At 40.5% G+C, this 25,705-nt stretch overlaps 1 protein-coding gene across 2 annotated transcripts; it reads right to left on the bottom strand.

Moving 5' to 3' along the window:
* Nucleotides 1-242: 242 nt before the first annotated feature.
* On the bottom strand, nucleotides 243-25,705 carry ZDHHC1 (zinc finger DHHC-type containing 1). 2 transcript variants are annotated; one of them, XM_062586768.1, is made up of 11 exons: nucleotides 25,490-25,705; nucleotides 22,485-22,660; nucleotides 21,784-21,885; nucleotides 20,809-20,933; nucleotides 20,115-20,273; nucleotides 15,502-15,614; nucleotides 9,228-9,313; nucleotides 7,574-7,667; nucleotides 6,821-6,932; nucleotides 5,017-5,321; nucleotides 243-533 (listed from the first exon to the last, which is right to left on the bottom strand). In XM_062586768.1, the coding sequence occupies exons 1-11, from the start codon at nucleotides 25,703-25,705 to the stop codon at nucleotides 525-527; spliced, it is 1,497 nt and encodes a 498-aa protein (XP_062442752.1). In that variant the 3' UTR covers nucleotides 243-524. The 2 variants fall into 2 exon arrangements, with proteins under 2 accessions (XP_062442752.1, XP_062442751.1); XM_062586767.1 differs by lacking the exon at nucleotides 243-533 and having other exon boundaries at nucleotides 2,686-5,321.

The raw sequence follows: 25,705 nt of genomic DNA, 5'->3' as shown, positions 1-25,705 counted from the left end.
AGCAGGCTGAAGTTACACGTCTCCCAGCAAAGGTGGCTGATTCCCTACTCTTCAGGGAAGGCAGCCCTCTCTAATGACCACAGAGCCCTACAAAGAAGGGACTACTGTCACCTACACAATGATTAAGATGCAAAGGCCAGCTGGGATATCAGAAGTGTAGGAAGAGCTTCACTTGTCCCAAACACCCTAGGAGCCATCAATTGGGCAGATAAATGAACTGTAAAAAAAAGAGGAGGAAACTATTTAGCAAATGGCATAGAAAATTTTATTGTGGATAGAGCTAATAAAGAGCTCCATACACGAATTCGGGACTGCTTCTGCATGGACAAAGGATAAGAAAACACATGAGGTCTGCTCAGGGCACCTGCTGGAGAGAAATTACCAATGCCTTCTGGGTGGAGAGACTGCTGGCCCTTGAATATCCTCAGCCCAGCATTAGCATATAGTTCTTTTGGATGGCAGCAGACATGAGGAGAAACAACAGGAAGCATGTTGTCTAACTGGGATCCAGTAGTGAGCAGATGTCATGGTGCCTGCAGATAAGTAGCACAGTATGAGTTGATCCACAGGCGTTGCTCTCACACACATCAGTGTTTCCAAAGAGTTGCACTGCGAGCAGGCATAACTCGCTATGGTAGCAAGGCAAGTTGCAATGTGAGTGTGACCTGTGGCATCCTCTCCTGGAAATTTAAACATGATGACTTCAACAGCTACAAGAAACTTCATTTTTGATGATCAATGGCTCATATAATTCAATGAGAAGTCAAGGCTCCTCATTCCAACTCTTTCAGGAGCCAAAAATCGGGCAACAGAAAAGATTGGTAGGAAAGCCCTTTAAAGAGATCTGGGGCAGTTATCATATCTATACTGCTTTGTCAGATAGTTCCTCAGGACTTCCCTCAGGAGTGCTTGGCCTGGAGGGTACTATCTATGAGCCACACAGCTGTCCTTGAGGACACTTAGTTACATCTGCACTGTACACCAATAGGACATTCTTGGGTGTCACTTCTACCTCACATACCCTTCAGATTCAGCAAAGTCATTCTAACGCTTGCCTTGTTTGTGCCACACGTAACACCCACACCACATGGCTTTCCATAAGCAGTACTGCTTGTCTTGTACCACTGCCTACCAGCACCTCATGCCAAAAGAAGAGGCAAAAGAGGGCAGAGTCTGACCAGGGCTGAACCTCTACAAACACTACCCCTCCATACTGTTCCTTGACCACTCTTGGCCAAAGGTCAATGAGGCCAGATCCTTTCCCACACACTTTTTGCCCACACCAAGCAGAACAGACCTTCTCTTCATCCCCAAATGCCAGACCATGACACATCAACATACTCCACTGGCTTCCTCATCATCTCAGTGATGTCTGATACAAACTCTGAGTGTCTTCTTCTTCTGGAATACCTATGCACCCAGTATCAATAAAATTCAGCAGCTCCTCAGGCAAGATGTAGTCTAGGAGAACAAAGCACAGGATAGCACTTGATTGTGGAGCTGGGGGGAGGAAGGAACTTGGCAGCTAAAGGCTATTGAGTCAAGAAGCAAAGACAAGTGTTAAGTGTTGATCATCCTTTATCTCTCAAAAGAGCTGAGAAAACTACTGTCTTCCAAGATACACCCCCTTTAGCTCCTTTCTGACAGAAGGTAGGGCTGAGGCCTCGCCTAAAAGCAATGACCTACCACCAGGCTTTTAATCATCTAGATCCTTCCTGAGGTATCTTACAGAGCAGTCTCCTACTCCAAACTGGAACATGGCAAAGCTAGTTTCTTCCTAGAGACCAAGCCAGGGCTCCCAGGGCCCTGAGAAAAATTATGACAAACACTATCCATGGTCTGTGCTCACCCCAAAAGCTCCTTCATTATCCTTGGCCCTGCATTGGCATGAATAACATTATGGAGCTCTCAAAAAGAACAAATTTTCTTCTCCTTCCACAAATCAGATTTCAAGACTGCCTGCCTTTGCGCTGGACAATGGAGCTCAACACACTCCTGAAAGACAGACTCCAATGGAAAAGTTGAACTTGCAAGCCCAATAGCTTGTAGGCTTGTCCTGGTCTTCTGCTTCCTGCTAGGTGCTCCTAGGCTAGTTTGGGACTAGGAAAATGGCTTTGGAGCTGGTCCAAGGCTGGTCCACAGACCTCTTTTCTCAGATACATATTTCATACTTATTCTGTAATCTATACCTATGTATTAGCCCAGCCTTCTGACCTCCACCCATCCTAGACAGAGGGAACAGAGATTGAAGCTACTTTCAAGGCTCAAGACAGCTCTCAGGACTTTGTCATTCCCCATCTCATGGAGACATTTAGCTGGAGAACTCACATCTCTATCCCTTCAGAACAGCTCCAGGCGTAGTGAGCCCAAGAGCCTGGGACAGCAAGACTGGGAGCTAGCAATACTGCCCTTGGAGATGGCCAGGCTGCTGCTTTATCTGGAAAGAGCAGGAAGAGCCTGGAAACAGAGATGGTATAACCAAACCTGCTATAAGCAACACTGCTAGATGCTTAGAAACCTCCTTCTGCCAGCTTCCTGGTGGGCTAATCCTGAGGCTATGGGCTAATCCTGAGGCTAAGAGAGGAAATGGCACTTAATACGTACCATGCACATGGCACCTACAAGCTATAGGTGACATGTACATGCATATTGCAGTACCTGCAAGAGGACTCCTTTACCCAGTTTCAGTTCTACACACACACACACACACACACACAAAAAAAAAAAAAAAAAAAAAAAAAGTGTTTCCAGCAGTAGCTGCAGCATTTTGTCTTCCCCTTGAAGGCAAGGGCTACCTTGAAATAACCACTACATGAGCATTCACAGGTTCACGTTTTGGGTCAAGTGATAGTGCTGAGGGGGGTTCCTGAGGGAGCTGACCCAACTCCTGGCATGGTTTCCAGAGTGCACAGAGGTTTGCAACATAAGACAGATGCTCTTGTGTGTCTCTCTGCTGAAGTGAACTCTCCAGAAGAAACTCTGGGCCAAAAGCCCATTCTGTGCTAAAATAATGCTAGCCCAAATGCCATCCTGCTCTGAAAGGATACAGCCAAGTATTTGGGAGCTTCAAGCAAAGTGGGCTTTGCACAGACCTCTGAGTAATGTAGGAGCCAGTGTAAGCAGCAGGATGATGGGCAATGGCAAAGCTGGGAAGTGGGCACACCAGAGCTGGAGGTCAAGCCTGTCAGTCTTATGCTGACTGTTCCCAGAGGACAGTTTTCCCCAGATATCCTGGCCTGCTCTGAACCTTTTCTGATGGATGCTCATGGATTGAGCTACTCCATGCTTAGGCAAGGGGTGCAAAAGCTTAGCATGAGTCTCTTAGGACCATGTTTTTTCTTGTCCTTCCCTACCTACAAGCATGATAGTATGGCGGAAGGGGTAGACTGAGTCAACCGTGTCCATGCATCAGGGAAAACATTTAGTAGAGTAATTAAAACTTCTTTTCTGTTTGCTCTTCTCTGCTGGTGCATCTAGGTGTTTACACACACTAGCTGTGTGCAGCACTGGCACCAAGCCAGCTGCTGCTGGTCAGGTGATAGCCATGCCAGGGAGGCACAAGCTGTGCAGGCTCAATAGCTGCCAAATGACAAATTGTGCCAGGCACATACATGCTGGTGGCAAGGCCCATCAAGATGTGTGATTAGCTAGCATCCTGGGCTCTGATGTAGCTGGTTGCTAGGCAGATCTGAGTTTCCTGGCAGCCATGGACTCAGGGCTCAGCCAGGAATTTGGAGCAGGGCACGCTGCCTGTGGAAGCCAAATAGACAGTGAAAGCGTAGGCTCTGTAGTGCTGCTTGTCACCATGAAGACAGAGTGCTGTCATTCTAGACACTGGTTATGTGCCCCAGTGTCTCATGCAGGATTTTTCTGCCAGTACAGACTCCAAGCTTGGCTGTGAACCGTTGCTGATCTGACAGCCCAGGAAATGGAAAGATTACTGGATCTGCCTCATTCCAGATTTTCTGATAAGGAAGTTGCACGGTGGGGCACAGCAGGCTGGTGGGAAAGTGCAGTCATGTACAATCTATGCTGCCTTACAGAGTTCATGCTGGTGGATTTGGCAAAAGTGCTTGAGAGTGCACAGTGGAAAGTGGTATAGGGACAGAGAAATTCTGAGGTTATTACCTGACCATCCGCTCAAGTGCCCTGAGCCTGATCCAAAGACTAGGTGCAGGTAGATATGAAATTTGGTTTTAAGGGTGCCACAGAACAGCAGAGATGTAGTTTTGTTTCTCCCCACAAGTCTCTATGAAATTTACTGCTGTATTAGTTTCCAGAGGGCCAAGAGAGTGCAGCCTTTTACTCAGGAAGCACTTTTCTTTAGCAACATGCCAAGACACCCATCTCGGGTTTGCCATGCTGATGCCCATTGCCTTTAGTCAGGCAGCACCAAATGTTTTGCTGCAGTGTGATGGCAAGCACAGAGTTTAGGGATCAGTCCCTCAGCACTCTACAGAGTAGTTACATTTCAGTCCATCATCATGACAGCCCTGGGCAAATCCCTATCAGAGAGTCTGTTCGCTCTTAACAAGGAGAGTGGAACTGGGTTCAGGGGCACTCCTGGCATAGGAGCAGGCAGTAGCTAGAAAAAATGATGCAGCAGGGTTTTTCCTGTCTCTCAGCTGGGTCCGCTGGAAGGAGGACTATATCAAGTAAACGGACTCTGCTGACTCCAGGGAATAAAATGAGTCACTGGAATCAAGATCTTTGAAAAGCAACACACACGTAGAATAAGAACCTCTTTCCTTGTTCTACAAGGTTATGGCTTTGGAAGGCTGATTACTAGGCTGCTGTGGTGTTTGTCCTTATGTCCTTTAAGCATGAATTTTGTCTGCCCATGTACAGCTTGGTGGTGCATTTTCTGTAGTGTGGCTCAGACGTACTCTCACTAGGCTGGGGCTGAGAGACATGAGGTTCTCCACTGCTCTTACTTACAAACACAGCAGGGATTTTAGAGACAAGTTCTAGGTCTTGTTCTGTGCTGCTGTCTTGCTGCCAGCTTTTTGTTTTTACCTTGTGCCCAGAATATAGATTCTTCTCCTTGTCACGTCTGGGATTGCCCGTGGACAAGGGAGAGCGTTGAGAACTGCTTGAGCTATTCTTGCAAGGTCTGTGAAGGGCTGTGCTCCCAAGGCGGGTCTGCGCCACAGGAATCTCATCCATGGACTCGGCAGACTCTGAGTGATAGTCAGCAGGGGGTCCCGCTGCTCGGATGGGGCCGATGCTGCCTGGGGAAAAAGCAGCTCTCATGGGAAAAGCTGGCACTAAGAGGCGATGGCTTTGGGAAGATGAGGGGGCAGCAGTTGTGGCCAGGAACTCTGAGGATGGAAAGAAATTGAAAAGAAAGCATCAGCATAGAGAGAGAGAGACTTCCCTCGCCCTGCACAGGTATCAATAAGCCCAGGAACTTTGATTTGGCTGAGCCAGTAGTGTTAAAGGAAATCATTCATATTTATGGAAAATTAGATATGAAAATGTAGAGAATTCTGCATTCAGCAGTGTACCCACTCATTTTCCCTTGTTAGGCAAGTTAACTTCCTCACAGTGCTGGGTTTTCATGACACTTTCAATTTCTGTCTGCCAGTAACCAGAAAGGCAGTCCAGACAGCTGGCCTAGCTATCAACTCATTTGCACAGATGAACTGCTGCACAGCGAGGATTACAGTAATATTAGGGAAAATAACAGTTACGGCAGCATAACCTGCTCCATGGAGTTTCCTTTTTGCAATTCAAGTAGATGTCAAGAACCACATGGGTCTCCCATCTTTTCTGTTTAAAATTTTGGCTAAAATGAGTGTTTTCTTTTAGAAAAATACTCAAATGTGTTCTGGATCAGGTAGTTGGCTATTTGTTCCTGAGTTCTTCAAGGTCTACTTTAATTTTCATCTTACATTTTACCTCCTGAATCTTATATTTATTTCTCCTAATTTTGCCAGGATTGTAATTCCTTCATTTTTATCCAGCTCCTGGTTATAGAACTGTACTAGTTTAGCATTTTGCTTCCTTCTTTTTACTGAGTCTGGAAACTCCTGCCTTCTGTGTTTCTGATACAGTTGCTTAAGTAGCCTAATACTGTTTTTGAAGATTTAGTTTTCCTTCTCGTTCTTCTGACTTATTTTTCCTTAAAAAATGAAAGCAATCCTTGGTAAAACTAGACCTCATCACAATATATTTTACCACAACATCCTCCCCAGGAATATGGAACAAATAGCATTATTGTTTAATTGTGCTGCTACAGTAACATCTTGATCAAACTCTCAAGAGTAAGAACAGCCCTTCTCCTCAGCTATTCTAGGACTAAGAGTACCAAAAAGTAACCATTTCAACTGATTTTAGGTTCGTAAATGTTTTGCTCTTTACACATTCCTTATGATCTCTGCTTTGCTTTTAATTTCGTTTCCTTTCCTTTTTCTTTTGCCCCCTCTATATCTGCTCTGTTGCTCCCTTGTCTCTCCCTTCATTTGCTTCCTGTCAGTTAGTTCTCCTGTGACTGCTCTGTCCCTTCTTCCTTGTATACTCCTCTGTTCACTCTAGCACCAGTTTCTGCTGGCAGCTCTTGTTTCTTTCCCACCTCTTTTAAAGCTTCAATTGCTAGTAAAGAATACAGAGAAGGTAGCATCACACACCCCATTAGCTCTTTACAACACATATGCTTCCAAGGTGAAGTCCATGATATTTCTTAGACCTCTCAACAAAAACTTGTGTTCTTCACTTCTTTCTCCTCTCTATTCAAAAAAAAAATCTTTCTATTTATTCCTCCAAATTCCAGCTAACTGGAAAAGTTACAGAACAGAGGAACCGACTGGTGCACTCTCACCTGACTGGGCATCTGGAAAAGAGGGCCGAGGTCTGGTGTGTGTTTTAGCTCTGCTGTCCATTGCTGAGGAAGGAGCTTTGTACATCTTCTTCTTTTTTCTTTTTTTTTGTTGCTGTGAAAGCAAGGAGTCCAGGAAAAGGGAAGTCATTTCATTAGCACAGAGAAGAGGCATTCAGGTTTTTTTAATTGCTATCTCTTTTAACTGCTCTTATTTTCAAAAACAAGCATTAGGTAACCTTCCATTTGATCGTGGATAAGGGGAACAAAATGTGGACAGGAACCCCAAAAAAGCAGAAAGCTTGACAGCTGCTTTATAGACTAGGGCTTTGTATCCACACACACTGTCTTCCCCTGGACAAGGAAAGACCCTAATCTCCAAATTTGAATGTATACGCTGCTCAGCTTTGCTCTACAGAAACATACTTTGTCAATAAAGTAGTATTGTTGCATTCATTGAACTGCATTGGAACAGGAAGATATTGCACAGGCTGCATGCATTATGGCTAAGCTGTGAGCTTATGAAGGAACTACAGAATGCATCCGATGATAGGTGTGAGCTAAGACAGGAGAGTTTCTCTTGGATGCAGTGACTGCAGGGGATAGCCATATCTGCACATATATTCTGAGGAATGGAAGGGCATGTGTATGAAGGAGGTTAACCCAAACAGACTGTACTACCGTGAGTGTGCACCTATGCAACTGCATGAATTGGCAGCATTAGAAGTTATGGAATGCAGCAAATCTCCCACTTACCTGAGAAGGGATTGCAGATTGAAGAGATGGGAAGTCAGGAGAGGAGCTCTGCTCAGGATCTGCTTCATCACTGTGCGCACAGAGCTTTGAAAAGCTAAAATAAATAGCAGATATACAAGATGCTTCCCTAAAAACTACTTAACTCTAATGCCCATTCTCTTTGTACATACCTAGCTTCAGTCAGGCTGACTGAAGCCTCTCTTGCTTTGCACGGCATTTCCAGCAAGATTGCAGTGTAACTCTTCTTGCACAACTGCACACAAACTCTGAAGGGTTTCCTCTCCCCTCCCCAGGGCCAGGAGTTAATAGGCAAGGCTTAATTAAGGACAAGGATGCTTTTTTTAGCATGAGTGCTTTCCTAAAGGAAAGTTCATCTGCTGTAAATGTTGCTGTAGTTCACGTCTCTTGACTCCGTAAAACTGTATAATTATAACGAGCTCAATATGGAAATTATTGCACAAATCCACCCAAAAATTTAAGCTGATAAGAGAAGACACCTTGTTTTTTGTGAAGCAGTGGCTCTTACTAGCACACTGTATTAGCAGCACTCTGTGATGTCACCTGGTTTCCACATGAAGTTGAACTATTGATTTTGATAGATAAACCTTATGCCTTGAGAAGAGATAAACAGATGGAGGTGTATAAAATAAAATAAGCATGAACTCAACCTGAAGGTGTTTTTGAGACTGATTTCTTTCCTCAAACGAAAAAAGGGCTTCTAAGGCAGTGTTTTCTATAGTAGACTTTTTCCAGGGAAACAGTCCAAAAGGGTCACAACCTTTAAGGGACAAAAATAATCTATTCAAGAAAAAAAATCTAAGGGAAACAGAAACAGTTTAAGGTCATTATTTTCTGATGCAAAAGCTTGCTAGGACATGAGCAGGTCATGTCACTAGCTATTGAACTGAGGCATAGTAGCAGAAAAATGCAGGTCTAGGGTAAATTTTAGCTGAACTTTCCTTATATCTTCTTATGTTTTTAGCTGTATATGAACAGTATTCTAATATGAGGATCTGGATGATAAATTAATTAAATATCATGGTAGAGTTCAACTTTAATTTAAACCTGTTGCAAAAAACTATGAATTGTTAAGGATGTAATCAAATGCTACACTTCCATAGACATGCCTTGTAGAGGCAACCTAGATGTACAAGCTCTCAAAACTGCAATAGTTGGGTTTTCTGTTTAATTCTAAGGCAATCTCAGATAACCATTCACTGTCACTTCCTACCCAGAAGCTCTCTAAGTCTAATCACAAACTTAAAAGGCTTTCACTTTTCCCTTTTTGCTCACAAAGCAGGCTCAAGGGTGCATCTATGACAAAACCTACCATATTGCTTTTAAGTTGCACTGTATATGCTTTGATACAAGTTTAAATGCAGCTCCCAGCTCTATTTGAGGCAACCTCAGACTAAGTTTAAAACAAAACAGTCTAGAGTTTTCCAGGAAAGATATTTTCACAGAGGAAGGGAGGTGAGCACTTCTGCAAACATTTACCCTCCTGAAACTCAGAGACTTGAGCATACCCTGGTCAAAACACGGAGCTCCTAACCCTCCTAAGTATTTTTGTCTCAGGAGCCATCAATGACTTTGGTGATGACTTTCTACTCAGCATACATGCTGCTGGGGGCCTGCTATCTGTAACTTTACTCACTCTTTCCCTGAAGTTATGGCTGGAGAGTCCTCCACTTGAATATCAGGGTCTGTATAGCCAGCGTTACCCGAAAAAAAGTCTGCTTCCTGGAAAAGAGAAGAATTAACATTTTCAGAACAATATGGATACACAGTGGAGGAAATAGATCTGCATTAACAGAGATGCTTTCTTCCCCCTTTCTCAGCCGCACACCAAGGATTGTCTGCACTTAAAAGAAGCACAGCTGAAACTCAGCAAACTGCTGCCTAACAAGATGGAAAAACAAGATTGAGAAAATTGGAGGTCCCTGACTCATTCATTCAGTCCAGTCAGTATTTCATATGACTCAACTTATAATCACATCACAGCAGAGTTATGGAGATCAACTTAATATTTCTCGGGACCATACTCAAAATCTCAGTTAAAGGCTTCAATAGTCATACAGTTCAGTAATAATAATTATTAAATGCAAAAACCTTTTTCATTCAAAACTGAGGTGACAAAAAGAAAGCACACAATGTACAGGAAAAAAGTAAAGTAATTTCTGTTTCTTGTGTGAATCTTGTATAGTTGATAATATCATGCTGTTTTTTTCAGACAAGAATGCTTCATCTTGCTCGTTTTACTTAGGTATAGATGAATTCAAAGTAATGCTGCCTTGAATTTTAAAATTATATACTCTTGTAAATATGTGAGAAGGCTTGATGAGTAAGCCTCCTTAATCCAAGTGTCTACATTGCAGAAAACGGCTTCCATTTCTCCCTCAAAAGCAGTATGCTCAGAGATGGTCAGAGTACCAAATGATGCCATTTACGAAGGCCAGCTGTCCAAAAGGATAAACCATGCTCCAAGGAACCTTGACACAGGCATGCTGGTTCACTATACTTCTTCTAGCTGCTCTTAAACCTGAATAATTAGCAAGATAGTCTCCTCTAAATATTTAGTGCACAGTGAATATAAAGATACACACACATTTTGAGGTAGATTTTTTTGGTAAAGAAAAATGTGGTAAAAACTTTTCTGGTAAAAAGAGGGAAGATTTTAAAATGCAGTTAGCGACTTTAGCTGATAAACTCAGGGAGACCTATTCTTTAGAAAAGCCTGATCAGCAAGCTTGAGAAAATGAAGTCAAAGTTGGACATCACACAAACAGGTTCCTGAGGGACCCAGGGCCTCTGCAGTTCAACAAATTCATAAACAATGTAGAAAAGTGCAGAACAGTGAGATGAAGTCTGCTGATGATACTCCCTTATGTAAGGGAATAAAAACGAAAGCCAACTTCAAAAGGCTTGCAGAAGATTCTTATATTGAATTATGAGGTGATAAAATGGCAGATGAAAATCAATATTGCTAAATATAAAGTAATGCACACAGGAAAAGTAGTTTAAACTTTATATAAAAAGCAATGGTCTCTGAACTAGAAAAGAATTCATGGAGTTCACGGTCAGCTGCAGCCAAGAAATCATTTCAGATGATAGGAATGAGAAGGAAAGACATAAAAAACACAAGCAGAAAATAGTTTCATGCCACTGAATAAATTCATAGACAGCCTGGATGGTGAATACTCCATACAGTTCCAGTCTCTTCTCCCACAGAAGAACTGTATAAAGGTTTAGAGAAGACTGATATGACTATCAAATGCATGGAACAGTTCCTATACAAGAAACAGCTAATGGGGCAAGGCTTTTCAGCCAGGAGAGGAAAAACCTCAGGACAGATAGGAGTGGTATAAAGAAAGCAAATGAGCAACCACTGTTTACTGTCTCTCTATTACAACATTTCCACTGTTTACTGTCTCTCTACTACAACATTTAGGTATCATCACATAAAACAGTCAGGAAGTATGCTGCTCGAAACAAACAAAAGGAAGGCTGTATTTTCTGACCCAGCATGTAACTAAACTGTAGCACTCACTGCCAAAGGATGTTGCAGATACTAAAAAACGGATTCAAGAAAAAAAAATATGAAAGATTGTGGGAGAAACCTGTACGTACAAAGCCATTAGAAGGTCCGTGTTCCAGACGCCCCAAGATACTATTGCTAAAGGTTGGCAGAGCGTTATGGGGACCATATGTATATTCTGTTCCTGTACTCTCTTAGCATCCACTATTGGCCAGTGTCAGAGACAGCACACTCTCATCTGATCAACTTTTGTTGGTCTTCTTTACACACTGGAAGAGAAATTTCCAAAATTACTAGCTACTCTGGAAAACCTTGGCATGAATGTCTGGAGTCACTTTATTCATTTAATTGTTGATAAGAGAACTGCCAAACTGGAAAGACTCCTGGCACATTAATTTTTTGTAACACACTCATGCTTCAGTGGTCATGCAAATAGATAAAAAGAAAAGGAGGAAAAGCAATTTGCAACAATTTGTAAGTATTCACATCAGATTTGAAGAAAATTGGTTTAGCAGTTTTAAAAATAAGAACTTTCCAAGATTTCAGGTTTAAGAAGTATGCAATTTTGGGTTCACTGTTATAAGTAGGGTTTACCTGAGAGCAGGATTAATAATTCTCACAAATTTACTGCATGCTCTTCAAATGTAACGTGTAACTCAGGTCAAGTCATTGCTCATCACTGACTGAAAATGAAGTGTGTGTAAATGTTTGCCTAAGCTCCTTGGAGACCGAATTCTTAGTACTTACATTCAAGCCTCATGCACATGGCATCACAAATGAAGGAGACCAGACAGAGTCTTGTATTGCTCCAATTATATACTGGGAGACATGTAGGTCTTTTCAGAGGAAATTACATTGTGCTTGAAAGGAGCCGCAGCAGGAGATATCCTCCTAGGACTGTGGCCATTACGGTGCACAGTTAGTGAAAACTCTCAGGACTCAGTGTCTACAAACATGACCTCAGGCCTGGCAGACCACAGGAGATTAATACATGATACCTCTTGAGAGTTTCATGAACAACTTTTTCCAAAAAGGAAATAAAAGAGCTTTTTAAAATGCATTTTGTCCATTTCAGCCCTGTAAAATACTCATAAGCAAAGTAGTCATATAAAAGCAAGGTCTAGCTAGCAGAAATAAATTGGTAAGTACAAAATACAGTGCTCTCTCAGTATTGGAAAAGCTACGCTTAAAGAGCTCTTGTGCACAGTCCCAGGCCTCCTCAGCTTCCATGGAAGGAAGCAGACTAAAATCTGTTTAGCATTTAAAATCAAACCTCATCAACCTGAATTAGTGTCCAAAGCAAGTCAATAACAATATAATGACCAGGAAACCCAACTCTTACAGTAAGGATATCCATAATATAAAGAAACAGTATCATAAAATAAATATTATTGCAAAGATAGCTATTGATTAGAATTTCTAGCCTTTGGTACAGAGTAATGCAATGATATACTCTTTAGGATATCATCCTATAAGTACACCTCACTGTACGTCCCCAAATCAGAGTCTATACGGCAATGTCTTTCTAGAGACAAAAGTAACTACAAAAGTATACAACTGCTGACTAACCCATGAGTTTAGTTCAAAACAGACTCCACTTTGGTGGATATGCTTTATTATGCTTATTTAAATAGCAAGAGGGAAGCCAGTTTCTAAGGGATTATGTTCCAGCATTGTCTGTAGAGGTCTCTGCCACATATTTGGTATTATGTTATTTTCAAGGTTTTTTTGCACAGTATTACTTTCAGATCTTTTTCTTGATTATCCACACAATTTTCAGTAAATTTGGATATTTCTTTTCAAGAGATTAGATAAATAACTCACAGTGAATGCCCTTTTATTTTTTAAAATGTATTAAAATGCCTATCAGTTTAACATATGTATGATGTTTCCCAGCAGGTCTTCACTCTGAAAGCCAGCTTCCTTGTGCGAATGCAGCTATGCATTAAAGCATCTTTTTTGATTCAGTTTATATTTCTTTGGATTGTTATGTAACTCTCTGCAGAAAAACTCTTACTTGCACATGCTGCTTTGGCTATCACTAAAGAGGCAAAGACTGTGTTTCTATTTTTTTTTTTTTTTGCATTTTTGTGATATCTGAACCACTTAACGGTGCAAACTTAGTACTTTTACTTTGTGGATGTTCTGAGAAGGATCTTTACAAGTACTTAAGAATCCTTCAATCTGAATGTGGATGAAGATTTAACAGAAAAATGTGTAAACCTTCAACCAAAACCAACACCCAGGCTTGAACACGGCTCAAATATACGTATTAAAGGGAAAATGCATGTTCCTTCTTATTCCCTAAAATCAATGAATAATTAAGACAAAGGTGGGAACAAAATGATTTCCATTTTATGCTTGCCAGATCTTGGATCAATTACAAAGGATTTTTATGCTTAAGCTAAAAAAGGCTGTAGTCAACAGAACTTAATTCTCAAAAGGCAAGTCACTTGCTGTACTCCTACTCCAATCTATTTGTTTGTGTTTACCTCTGGTTGCTATGTTAGAAACAAGAAAAATCTGGTGTAACATTTTTGTTAACAATGTTACTGGGCATCTTCCAGTATTTATTGTTCCCCAAGGTATTAACTGTAGTCCTGAAATACAGAACTCCTTCTCACCCTGCTTCTTCTAGCTTTGCTGCTTCAAATTAACCGTATTGATACAGATCTACACAAGCATCGGTGCTCACAGGAGAACATCATTGAACAGTCTCATCTCAAATGTATGTACATACAGTGTTGTATGTATGTACAACATATACAACATATACAGGAAGGACAAGAGGCAATGGGCAAAAACTGAACTACAGGAAGTTCCGCCTGAAGATGAGGAGGAATTTCTTTACTATGAGAGTGACAGAGCACTGGAACAGGTTGCCCAGAGAGGTTGTGGAGTCTCCTTCTCTGGAGATATTCAAAACTCATCTGGATGCGATGCTGTCTAAAGTGCTCTAGGTGACCCTGCTTGAGTAGGGAGGTTGGACTAGATGATCTCCAGAGGTCCCTTCCAACCTTACCCATTCTGTGATTCTGTGATACAGAGTTCACCTCAGTTCAGGTATGTTTTCAGTATCAATCAACATTCAGTAACAAGAAAATGATTAGAGCTTTATTATGATTTCAATTTTCATAGTAAGCAAGGCTCTAGAAGGCAAAGTGCCAAACATGCTTGCTGTTATGGAAACCTCTGCTCAAACTGAAAGTTCAACTTTTCCAAGGTGGTAAAAAAATGTATATGAAAAGCTGAGCTCTCCATACTATACAAAAAGAGAATTCACTCATTTTCCACTTTCTTCTGACAGAGAAAAGCCATTGAGTCCAGAGAGAATGAGAAATTCCAAATCAGGAGTAATGTATTTCTACATACAAGAGAGAATTAATTTCTTATGAGATATAAAACTGGTTGTATAATAGGCAACTATAGAGCTAGATGGAGTTACAAGGGATCACAGAATCACAGAATAATTTAGATTGGAGAGAACTTCTGGAGGTCCCTAGTCCAATCTCCCATTCAAGGTCAGTACAATGAGAACAGTCAAATTCTGAGAATCCCCAAGGATGGAGTTGCCTTTCAGCAAAGTAAGTTATACCAAATATCTCAGTTAATAGAATACATGCCACTGCACAGTGTGATGGATAAAAGAGCTTGTAGACCTCTTTTACAGAGATACTGATCAACATCACAGTAATTACACAGACACTTATCACTTCTGTAGAGCTCAGTTCAAAGAAAAAGCAAGGTTATCCAGATCCTTCCTGAGCGTAATTTTTCCCCTTTTCTTTTTAAGTTGGTAAAGCAATCTGATATCAGCTGCTCAATGATTAACAGCCAATTTCTGTCATCTTGGACTATGTCTCACTCTCAGTCATGAGACCACTCACACAAGCCAGCAAAACGTGACATCTCCACCAGAACGGATGAACCTGTCCTTCACGGTGACAGGACCCCTCCCACTCTCCAGTCATCTGCTCTCATGGTGACACAAACATTTATGTGACTGCTTAGTGAACCAAACAGCAGGGAGCTAGCCCATATATACACTAGCTCAACTATCTTTTTTATGCTTACCCAGATGAGATTCCCCCACCCTGTGCACTGCATGACTGTAACAAACAGCTGCGCTGGCAGAAGGGAATAGATAGCGCAGGGCCCAAAATAAGCAGCTGAGACAGAGAGTGGGTGGGATTGACTCTTTTGAAAGCAGTGCTTGCTTATGCCTAGACTGTTCTTCAGGCTACAGGCTTAGACTCTCTCATGTCCTACTCAACTCCACCAAAGTATTTCAGAAAAGTCTTATCCTAGCTGCCTCTAAAATTTGGAGCACACTTGACACAGTAGACAAGTGAGGCTGTTTTTTTGAGAAATTGATTGAGAAGACAACAAGTACCTGATTGGGTCTCACTTGGGAGGGATAAGATTCCAGTTGTTTGTCTACCTCTTTTGTCTCTTGGTGGGGACGCTGCTGCAGAATGTACTCATATGTAGTCAATTTGTTCCACACTGGGGAGAAAGGAAGAAAGATGTCAGTGCATGAAACACCACTCACCAATTACATTTACTTCTCGAGAGCAGTTCAAATAACTATATGCAGTTAAATAGTAACTATAAACATGAAGAGACAGATACTCTAAGACAAAAATACCTTTGTACTGTATATCTAACTATATCCTTTACTGTTTTCATCACAACACTTCCTCATAGTCACACTATTCTTTTAAAGTCTCACATTTTTGGTATATTCTTCTACACTATAGCAATTTTTGCAGCATATACCCGAGAGAAGCAAACCCATTACTTATATCCAGTATGTTAAAAATCCGTATCACACAGAAAGCTCAGAGAGTTGTCAAAAAATGTCTAGTGCTAACTTTAGACTGCAGTCTTGGAAACTAACTGTAGTCTTCTAGTCTAGGGAAAATCAAAAAGTTCCAGCATGTCATTTTGTCCCATAAAGAAGACAAAAGCATCTATGTTCAAAACAGCGAGTATCAAATGCCTGTCTGTGCTACTGCCAAATCCTAGAGACATCCAAAGTTTATATGTGACTGAGTTTATATTCTTAAAGTCTCCCACATTCAAACACATCTGCTTTCACGCATGACCAAAAGCAGGTCTATATTGACATTTCTGAGCAGCCTGGTTCTTCATGAGACCTAAAACATTATAAGGATCCGAAACTCAGACATTCCTCCCCTAATGAACCTGATCAGTATTTTTAGAGCAAAAAATACAAAAATTGTTGCTGCATTTTTTTTTAATGTGCAGCCTGGCTGGTCTCCCTTAATCCAGTGGCATAGGATTAAAGAAGATGCCTAGGATATGAGAGAAACAGACTAAAATCCTTGTTCTGCTTGAAAACTTTCAAATCTGTAATATCTTACCTCTCAAAACCATGCCCTAAACACAGGACCACTTTGCAGGAAAGTGAGGGAGAGCAGAGCTGAAGGTGCTCCTCCTGTTAGACTTTCTTTTTTATGAACAAAAAATAATTCAAGATCCATTTGGCCAGGAAGATACAGCATAAAAAGGAGTGTGAGTTTGTAGCTAAGTGATTAGGGGATGCACTTGACAGGAGCAGTACAGTGCTAGTAAATCCCCCTAGAATTGTTTCTGTATGCTTTACTCAAGAAACAGAATATTGCTTCATAAGTAAAGGCTATATACCATCTTCAGTTTAGAATTCTTTAGTTTCTGAGTACTTACGAGTGTCATTTTAAAAATATTTTAATGGGGTAACTTAGCTAAAAAATACTGCATTTATCTGGCTAGATAACACTGCAACATATAATCATAGCTTGTGAAGAACCACATACCCTTTCCTATATTCCCTATTAAATGTTTTTTTTTGGTATCTGAGTACCAGTCCCCTCCCTCCAGACTTCTGAAGTGCTACGCTTCACTGACTGAACTGCATCTCAGTCAAGATTGGTAATTTTGTACACCTGGACCTACTATTTTGAGAACAACCTACTTCCTTTTGAGTGATAGCGGGGAGCAATTAAGAACAGTAAAGTAATTCTGACCATTTCACTGTGCTTGTAACAAAGCAAGATTCTAAAACTTTCATAGCTGTACCTTTCTAAGCTATTTTTCACGTGAAACTTAAGGGCAATTCCACTCACAGAGGTGCTATTTGCTTCCTGTAATTTTAAATATGAAAATCAGGTTCATGAAAAGAATGCCCACGAACTATAATTATGTTTTAATCGATAACTTGTATTGCTAGCAATACAAAAAGGCCCCAAAAAGGGCTAGGCAATTCATTTCAACACTGCCTATCTAGAAACATTCAGAAGAGACTACTGAAAATTACACGTGTGAAAAAAGATGAATTTTAAACAGACATATTTTGTCCATTTGAATCCAGCTGTAATGATAATTAGCCTCAGTATGACAGCATCACTCCTTTTAAACAAGGACATACCCTCCACACTTCTGCAGAGCACTGATCACAGCTGGAACCAATTTCAATGGGGTAACAAACTTTAATGTAATAAATGTTAATAATAATTAAATGTCGTTTCGCTGTAAGTCATAAATATTTAAAATTGGATCCAAAAGAAAACGTAATTTGGATCAAAAAATATTCTGAAAGAGGAAACAAAAAATACTCTGAAATAAAAGAAAACAAAACAAAAAAACAAAGTAAATTTGGGATAACACTTGCAGGTTGCGGTTGTGCAAGAGAATCCTTATTCCAAGGAGGGAGCACCCTCTTGTGGCTGTTGCACACAAAGGCAGGGTTAAGTACAGCTCACTACTAAACTGGATAATCCTTTCTTCATCATTGAAAGGAAGTTTTTCTGGAGCGGCCCCAGCATTTTTATGCTTTTAGTCTCTCTGCAGTGCTAGACTGACCTTTGAAATCTCCGGGCGTCACCACTAACCTAGCATAGTCAACTTTCAATTACAAAAAGCAGGCAAAATCACAGTGTGACTGGATTTAAGTTAAGCTCCAAGAGGCTGTAAAAGGAAACCAACTGTCAATGACTCCGTCGACCATAACATTAATGCCAACTGAAGAGTACTCATCCATCAAATGCTACACTTCACAAGTGTAACTATTTTGCTTCTGGAACTGCACTGGTTTGTGCTGACCTGGTTTGTGGTGGCAAATCACTGTCAGCTGACAACATAAAAACCCATCCAAGGATAGTCTATTACTGGCATTCTCATTCCTCTTACATCATGTTCTTTTTTCTCTAATTTTGGCACCAGTGACAATTGCAAGGTAAGATCTTTTTTCATCATAACTCATGTAAGGTAGCCAAGCAGCATTGGCTTCACCGACAAAAGTCATTTTTGTTGACAAAAAATGGTTTTTGGATACCCACCTGCACTTCCAAACACAAATTTCCCTTCTGGATGGAGCAACAAATGGGAGATCTAATGAAGAGCCCTTCATGAGAACTTCTTCCTCTGAATTCCATGAATCATTTTGTGCAAATATAGTACACATCCATTAATAAGATCTTTATCTACAGCACAGGCCTCTCTTAAAAAATCAGATCTACACTGTCTACAGTTACCTAAGGTAAAGGAGAAACAGGATCTCTCATATAATCAAAGTACAGTGAAGAAGCTCACAAAAGCCAATCTGAATCTGCCATCACTGGAACTGAGCTGTTATTAACCAGTTTGCCTCACTTGACATCCCTTATGGTTTGAGTTCCAAGATAGTGTTGTTCAGGCACATGAATGCGCAGGCCTAACTTTGGCCCCATCTTGCACGTGTACTGCTAAGCCTGCCTGTAAACAGCAGTTGTTGAGGACTGGGGGTCTGTAAGACATAGCTGACCGTAGTAGTTTGGGATAAGCACAAGCCACATAAGATCCGAACTGATAGTACAGAGTTGCAAAGAATGACTGTGTGCACCTTGCTCACATCATGTGGTACTTGAGCTAGTAAGTCCTACTGCACCAAGATGACTTTATACAGAACTAGCTGGAGTTTATCTGCAACCCAGATAAATGTGATCCAGATAAGCTTCCTGTAGGCTATATATAATTAAATATATTTTTTACAAAAAGTCCCGAACTATTATATTATCAAGAACAATCCTGTTAGGAAATTTTATTATTTCCTCTATCCAGTCTTAAATTCAAGATGCCCCTCCTTAGTCTTAAGGACTTACTAGCAACTGTCCAATCTTTACACAAGTTCTTCTGGAAATGGTTATCGATATCATTCAGCATGGGAACTCCAAGTTTATCTAGATTTTACCTTTTTCTATGATTTTTATGATTCAGCCCTGAATGAAGGAATTGGCATTGATGGCTGGTAATCTCTATGGAGCTGTGCTGGTTTTATTAGAACTTTCTGACATAACTTCAAGATGCTCCTGGGAAATCTGCTAAGGTGGGAAAAAGTTTTTCACTGGCTTCATCCTACCCTTTTGAAAGACACAAAAGGCCTTTAGACAGGCCTTCTGGCAGATACATATGTGATTATCCCCAGATAAAGATCAGGTAGACAGGAGACTTGGTAAACTTAGGCCAAATGCATGCTCTGGGATGCAAAATAAAATAAAATAAAATAAAATCTACTGAAATTTACAGGGTTAATTTGAATCTTGCAAACAATAAGAACATTTATCTGAGGTCTTACAGACAAGAGGAAATGGATTCATCCCAAATCAAGCATTTGTAGAGTGCTTTCTCCCTAGTGGATTCTGAACTGTACTTGGCAACAAAGAAATTTGTGTAGGCTAGAGAAATTCAAAAATAGCATGTAATGTGACTTCTACAAACTGCAGTAAGACAGGAACTCTGGGGAAAATCAAAAATATAATGCTAAATCCAAAATTTTTACCTCTTCCATATAATCTTGCACAATGTATGTATATTCAAGACATATTTTTGTGATGTCACATGTATGCAAGAAATTTGTGTGTATATTCTGCAATATTTGTGATACAGGGGAACACAAAATGAACACAGAATGAGCAGAAGCTACAAGAGAATAAAATGGGCTGCAAATGACAGGAACATAATACCTACTAAGATAGATGTGAAAGGTCAAGAGGTGGCCTAGCAGGAACAGGGTCATTAGGCTCAGAAGAATAAAAATCCCAGCTGAGACCAAAATGGCAGGTGCCTGAGTCTCAACAGGAGCTGCAGGAAGAAACACAAACCAGACGTCTGTGTGGTTCTTTAGAACTGTAAAACAAAAACATAACACTGAAATGAATACTCCAAAATAGCAAGAGTTAGGAAGTGAGGCAGCAAGGCACAAATTTGTGTCAGATGGGGAAAGGAAGCCAGTGCAGTTAGAGAATGAGCACTTAAATCAAAGGAGAAGGTAAGCCAGGGAACTAAAGGGGAAAACATACTATGTATGAAAAGTATGAAAACAACACTAGGCAACAAGTAGATTGTCCATATATTAAATATCTCTAACTAAACTTTACAGTTGGAAATACTGGTAACTCAAAAATAGACCCAAAGTTATGCCCTTGAGACCTACAAAACCTGGCATATGCAAGGCCTATAGAGCAGTTAGTAGGCTCTGCAAGGAAACACATTCAGTCCAGCTAAGCAGAGCTATTCTTGTAGAAATATAACACTGAAGAAGGAGTAAGGGAAGGCCATTCTTCCTCAGTAGGAGAGCCCACAGATTCCAATCCCATATATAGCTGGCCCTCAGGATACGCTGGCTGATTCACAAGATGCTCAGCTGAAGCACTGCTAGTACCTTCAAACTGCTGGTCGGAACGAAGCATCATGGGATTAATGAAGAACTCCACAAAGACGTAGAAAGCTACAAGCAGCAGAAGACCAAGGCCCAGAATGGCAGACAGCACACTATTCAAAAAGAGCCTGCCAAAAAGGTGATAAGTCTGAGTGACTTCAGTGCAAAATACAAATCTAGCACATCAATAATATCACACACACACGCATTCAAAATCCTAAACTCTAATAGTAAGGAGACATAGATATAGACAGCTATCCCAATTACTGTGGCATCTTCTTACACTTATTATAAATACTGGATAACAGTCTTATTTCTGATTTGTTATCCTGGGGCTCTAAACTGTGACCCCTTGGAGCTACTGAAGTCAAGTTCAGTATTTGTAAGACAGATAAAGAGCTCCTGGTACAAAATCTCATGGCAGTGCAACATGCCACCCAGCAGTAACAATTCCATGCTTTCCTTGTGGTTCTAGTGCAGAAAAATAACCTGAGCAGCAATCATCAGTGACAGCCTCCTTATTCTTTACCTTAGACCCAGGACAGATTAAAGTTGCCTATATGCTGCCCTAACTCCTGCCACATGGCCTCACAGGAAAGGCAATCTGGATTCAAGCTATTTCTGAGACAGGAACAGTATAATCATGTTTCAGAAATATTAAGGATGCCCAATGAACAACTCATAAGCTTTTCCTAATTCCAAATAATTATACCAAATAATAGATTATTTTACTTGTAGATGTTTGACTACAAAACTCTAAGTGTAGGAGTTTTATCCCTCCCTTTATTTGAATGTCTTAGTCATGTTTGTATCTCCATGTAGTTTCCTCATGACAGATCTTATTCAGCTGGGATCTGAAAGAAAAGTGGTTTCATGTTACAGAGTACAGACTAGACTGAAAGGCAGGAGAGTCCTGGGAGGAGAAAGAGAATATTATTCGAGCAGTGTTGTTTTCCTGTTACAATGCCAGGCCCTTACCAGTAATTCCTCTTCCCCACACAGTTGTTGAGCCATTTGCAGTGGTGATCAAAGCCGCACACACACTTGTTGCAAGTTCCGCAGTGCTTTGACTTGGCACTCCTGCCAAAGAAAGGATGGTATTAGACTGGCATCACTAACCTGTTACCATAACTTTCCAGTATGACAAATACAGAAGCGTAAAACAGTAGAGAACCTGCCAACAGCGAGAAAATCCACTATATTAGGAATGCTTAAACACCCAAGGCTGTCAGCTGCTCTTGGAGCACAATCACAAACACTGCAAAATTTGCCTTTTCTATGCACTGTGTAATTTCTAATTTGGAGATCACCAGTTTCTTATTCTTTGAAAACCTTTAGCCATTCTGCAAAGTTTTATCTTAATGTCTGCCCTCCAAACTTTTCCAGCTTTCAAACTAGTGTCTAGTCAAATGCAAGCATATACACAAAGAAGTTGCATCTTATTCTCAGATCAAACAACAACATTCAAACAACAGAGCCATTCAGTACAGTCCTCTCAACACAAGAGTGATAAAAAACAGCCACACAGAACCAGGTCCACATTCAACAATGGACACCTACTCAACTAACTGTCACAAGGTGAAATTTAAATGTCACTGTAGAGTTAAGAGCTTCAGGGACTCGGATTCAATCTTATAGTTTAATGGTGATGAAGAGAGATTAACAGAAAAGATACTTACACATCTACATCACAGACATGGCAATGACGATTTTCAATGACATGTGCATGCTGATTACGATTGAAGGTGGCCAGAGGCCCCAGATAGTTTTTTTTTCGCACATTGGTATCCGCAGGATCAATGGAGACTGCAGTAAGATGAACAACTAAATGGTATATAAAACACGTTCCCGGACACTGAAGTACACAGTTAAGGATTGTATGAGCCATTTAATGTCTATATATTTACTCTTAGTACACAAAGCTCATGCAGATGAGAAGTACATGGCTTGTCATTAGAAATTACTTTATAACTGACTACAATACATTCATCTGAGCTTCATTAAAATCATCTGTCTCTCTGCAGTAAATATTCTCTGGGTAAACATAACTAAATCTACAGAAATAACCCTCCTTATTATGTACTTCTCTGCCCCACAGAAATTTGCTTCCTTCAAAACTTACCTTTACTTACCAGAATCTGACCCCATGGGCAAACTGTTGGCACAGGTCCACATCTCTTAGTCCATACAGAATCCTTGGAAAGGAAGAGCCAGTTAAGGCTATGCACATGCCCCCTCATAAGATTAAACTTCCAAAAAAAAAAAAAAAAAAAAAAAAGAGAGAGAGAGAGAGAGAGAGAAAGACACACATCACACCTTGCTTCCTTTTCCTTAGTCAGAATTCCCAGCAAGAGCTAATAAAGTAGAAGTCTACATGATTTACTGAAAGACAGTATCCAGGAATTGTCATTCTTCCTCTAAAGATTACTTGTTTGGATTCTTACTTCTAACTGCAGTAATAAGTCAGAGAAAAAAAAAACAAACTAGGAGTACTTTTGATCACACCTCTGAATTGTCAATATTTGAAAGGAATACTAAGCAGCAGCCTTACATGTCTGGAATAAGACAGTTCTCTGGAGTTTGCTTCTCAATATACTGTAATTTAATAAATATGCATCTAAAAATTAATCTTCCAACTTATTTGTTATGCACTCATTTGTGTACACTATTGATCATACTAAGGTTTATGGAAATCACAGCGGTGTAATTAGGGAAAAAATTAGGTCTTTGAGAGATCTAGATAATTGGGGTTTTGATGAAGTAATAGAATAGGATTCACCTTTGAAGAAAAAGAAACATTAGTATTTTATTAACTGATAGGAAAGCTTTGTAATCCATTAATCTGTTGAATGTGTTTAAATTGAGGCATGAAGATACTCTGTAGATATACTTATGAGGTTTGAACCATGATAACACAAAGGAATTTGGTAAGATAGATGTAAGGCCTGCCGTTAGCTAATGGTATTATTAACAGTTAAGTCATGCAAATGTAACTAAACCAATGATAAAACAAACATATCAAAGGCTACATGGACATACTTAAATCAAATATACAAATTATATAAGCTCATATCCAACTAACACATCTTTAGAACTTTTCCTGGGATTATGTCTTCAATATTTCTTGGTTATCTGGTTCTGCTAAGAAAGCTGTAAATATGAAAAGCAAAATAGGCTGTTACCAAAGAATTTTCTTGTTTCCAGTTACAGAACAATGTTAATTTTTCCCCTTGTTTTTTGATACAGTAAGACTAGCATATCTGGAATAATCTTCATATGAATTGCCAGAGATGAACCGAACAAAAACAAGAAGCACTAATGGGACTATTTAATTTCATTCCTATTTTGGCCTTTCACAACAGGAAGTCCTATGTACATCAAAGATGTACGTGCTATGCACATCAAAAATGCACATGCACAAATTTGCCTTAGCTTTATACGACATTTCATAAGCAAGCTCAGACTTTACAGCTCTCACTGATCCACTTGCCCAATTTTATTTTTACCAGGAAAAATGTCATCAGAGAGATGACCCAAGCAAACAGGTGCTGACACATTCTAGCCCTTCAACAGCTTTGCTAGGATTCACCCCCTCCCTCTTCCAGTTTACCATTGCCTGGACAATCTAATCAGAAGTTAGTGCCTGGCTTTCAGGAAGTTCACCTCCTGCTGCAGGTGACAGTTCAACATGGCACTGAGAGAGTTAGGATTTCTTCCCAGCCCAAGATCCCATACTCTGGCAAAGCCCCTTCTGGAGACTCACACAACCCCAAACCCTGCACACACAGCAGTTCTGCTCCAACTCAGAGCCTTAGTGAGGAATGGGATGAATGCAGCTGGATGGTGGGAAGAGTAGCACACACTAGTCCCTCTGCTTCTCCATTGCAATAGCATAAAGAGCACACAGCTCCAGTGAGGTGTGTTGAGGACAGGAGGCAGAAAACACAGATGGGCTGGGCCAAGACAAGATGCATTGATAGCATCAGTACCTAATTTTATTCTCTTCTGATACTGCTCATATTTAGAGTAATGATACTTCCATTACATGCATATTTTACTGCTGCTTAAGACTTTCTCATGATAGGCCTCTTCTCCGAAGTTCACACTGCACCACCTCGTCTTTCATTCATAATCTTTCCACAGAGGACAGGAAAAGGCTTCTGGCAGAAGCTTACCTGCTATCACAAGCAATCACATCATAAAATCATAAGCATACAAAGCTACCTTTCAAGACTCAGCCAGCCAGCACAGCAAAGTGTGGCTGCCCATCACAGCAAGGATGTTTCAGTAGGTATTTTTTTTAGGATGAATATTCTCAAACCCTTCAGCACACCTGTAGAAAACGTTTACACAGAAGAATAGTATTAGGAAAAGGAGATACGTAGGCAGGAGCAGACAGTGTAAGAGCTTTGGAGGCAAAGATAGTAACTCTAGTAGGGAGTCATGAAGGATAAAAGTAGAATCTAGTTAGTATTCTACCTAAAGTGCATGGACAAAGAGGATCTCAAAATAAATGTTTTTAATAAACTGGAGAAGATCAAGATTATGGTTATAGTCCAGAAAAATTTCTGGCTTGACTGCTTTCTCCTATGCTTTCTACACTACCTAACAATTTTTTTTTTTTAAAAAAAAATTGCTATTGATACCTTATTACAGTTATGTTCGCTTCTTGACCAAAGGATACAATATAGCCAGCAGGCAGCCAGTGGAGGGGTAGAAGAGGAACCAGAATTCCAAAGCCAACCAGCGCAAAGAAGAGGTACAACAACCAGGCGACAATCTGGAAGGGATGTGGAGGCCAGCTCCAGCCATTCCTTCGAGCACGTTGGGCCTGGACCTCAGGAACAGCATCACCCAAATTCTCTGGAGCTGTCTTATTAGAAGGTTTGCAGATGTTCAT

This window comes from Rhea pennata, chromosome 13, assembly GCF_028389875.1.
Source record: "Rhea pennata isolate bPtePen1 chromosome 13, bPtePen1.pri, whole genome shotgun sequence".
Classification (NCBI taxonomy): domain Eukaryota; kingdom Metazoa; phylum Chordata; class Aves; order Rheiformes; family Rheidae; genus Rhea; species Rhea pennata.
The sequence above is the reverse complement of the archived record's forward strand: the minus strand, read 5'-3'. Positions and strand labels throughout refer to the sequence as shown.

Bases quoted from the DNA above. Each gene is read 5' to 3' on its own strand.
- ZDHHC1 (XM_062586767.1), bottom strand. From the start codon at position 25,705: ATGAACATCTGCAAACCTTCTAATAAGACAGCTCCAGAGAATTTGGGT. The intron at 20,274-20,808 runs GTACTAGCAGTG...TTTGTTTTACAG, and splicing joins TTCCGACCAGCAGTTTGAAG to TTCTAAAGAACCACACAGAC. The intron at 9,314-15,501 runs GTACTTGTTGTC...TCTCTTTTCCAG, and splicing joins CCCAAGTGAGACCCAATCAG to GAAGCAGACTTTTTTTCGGG.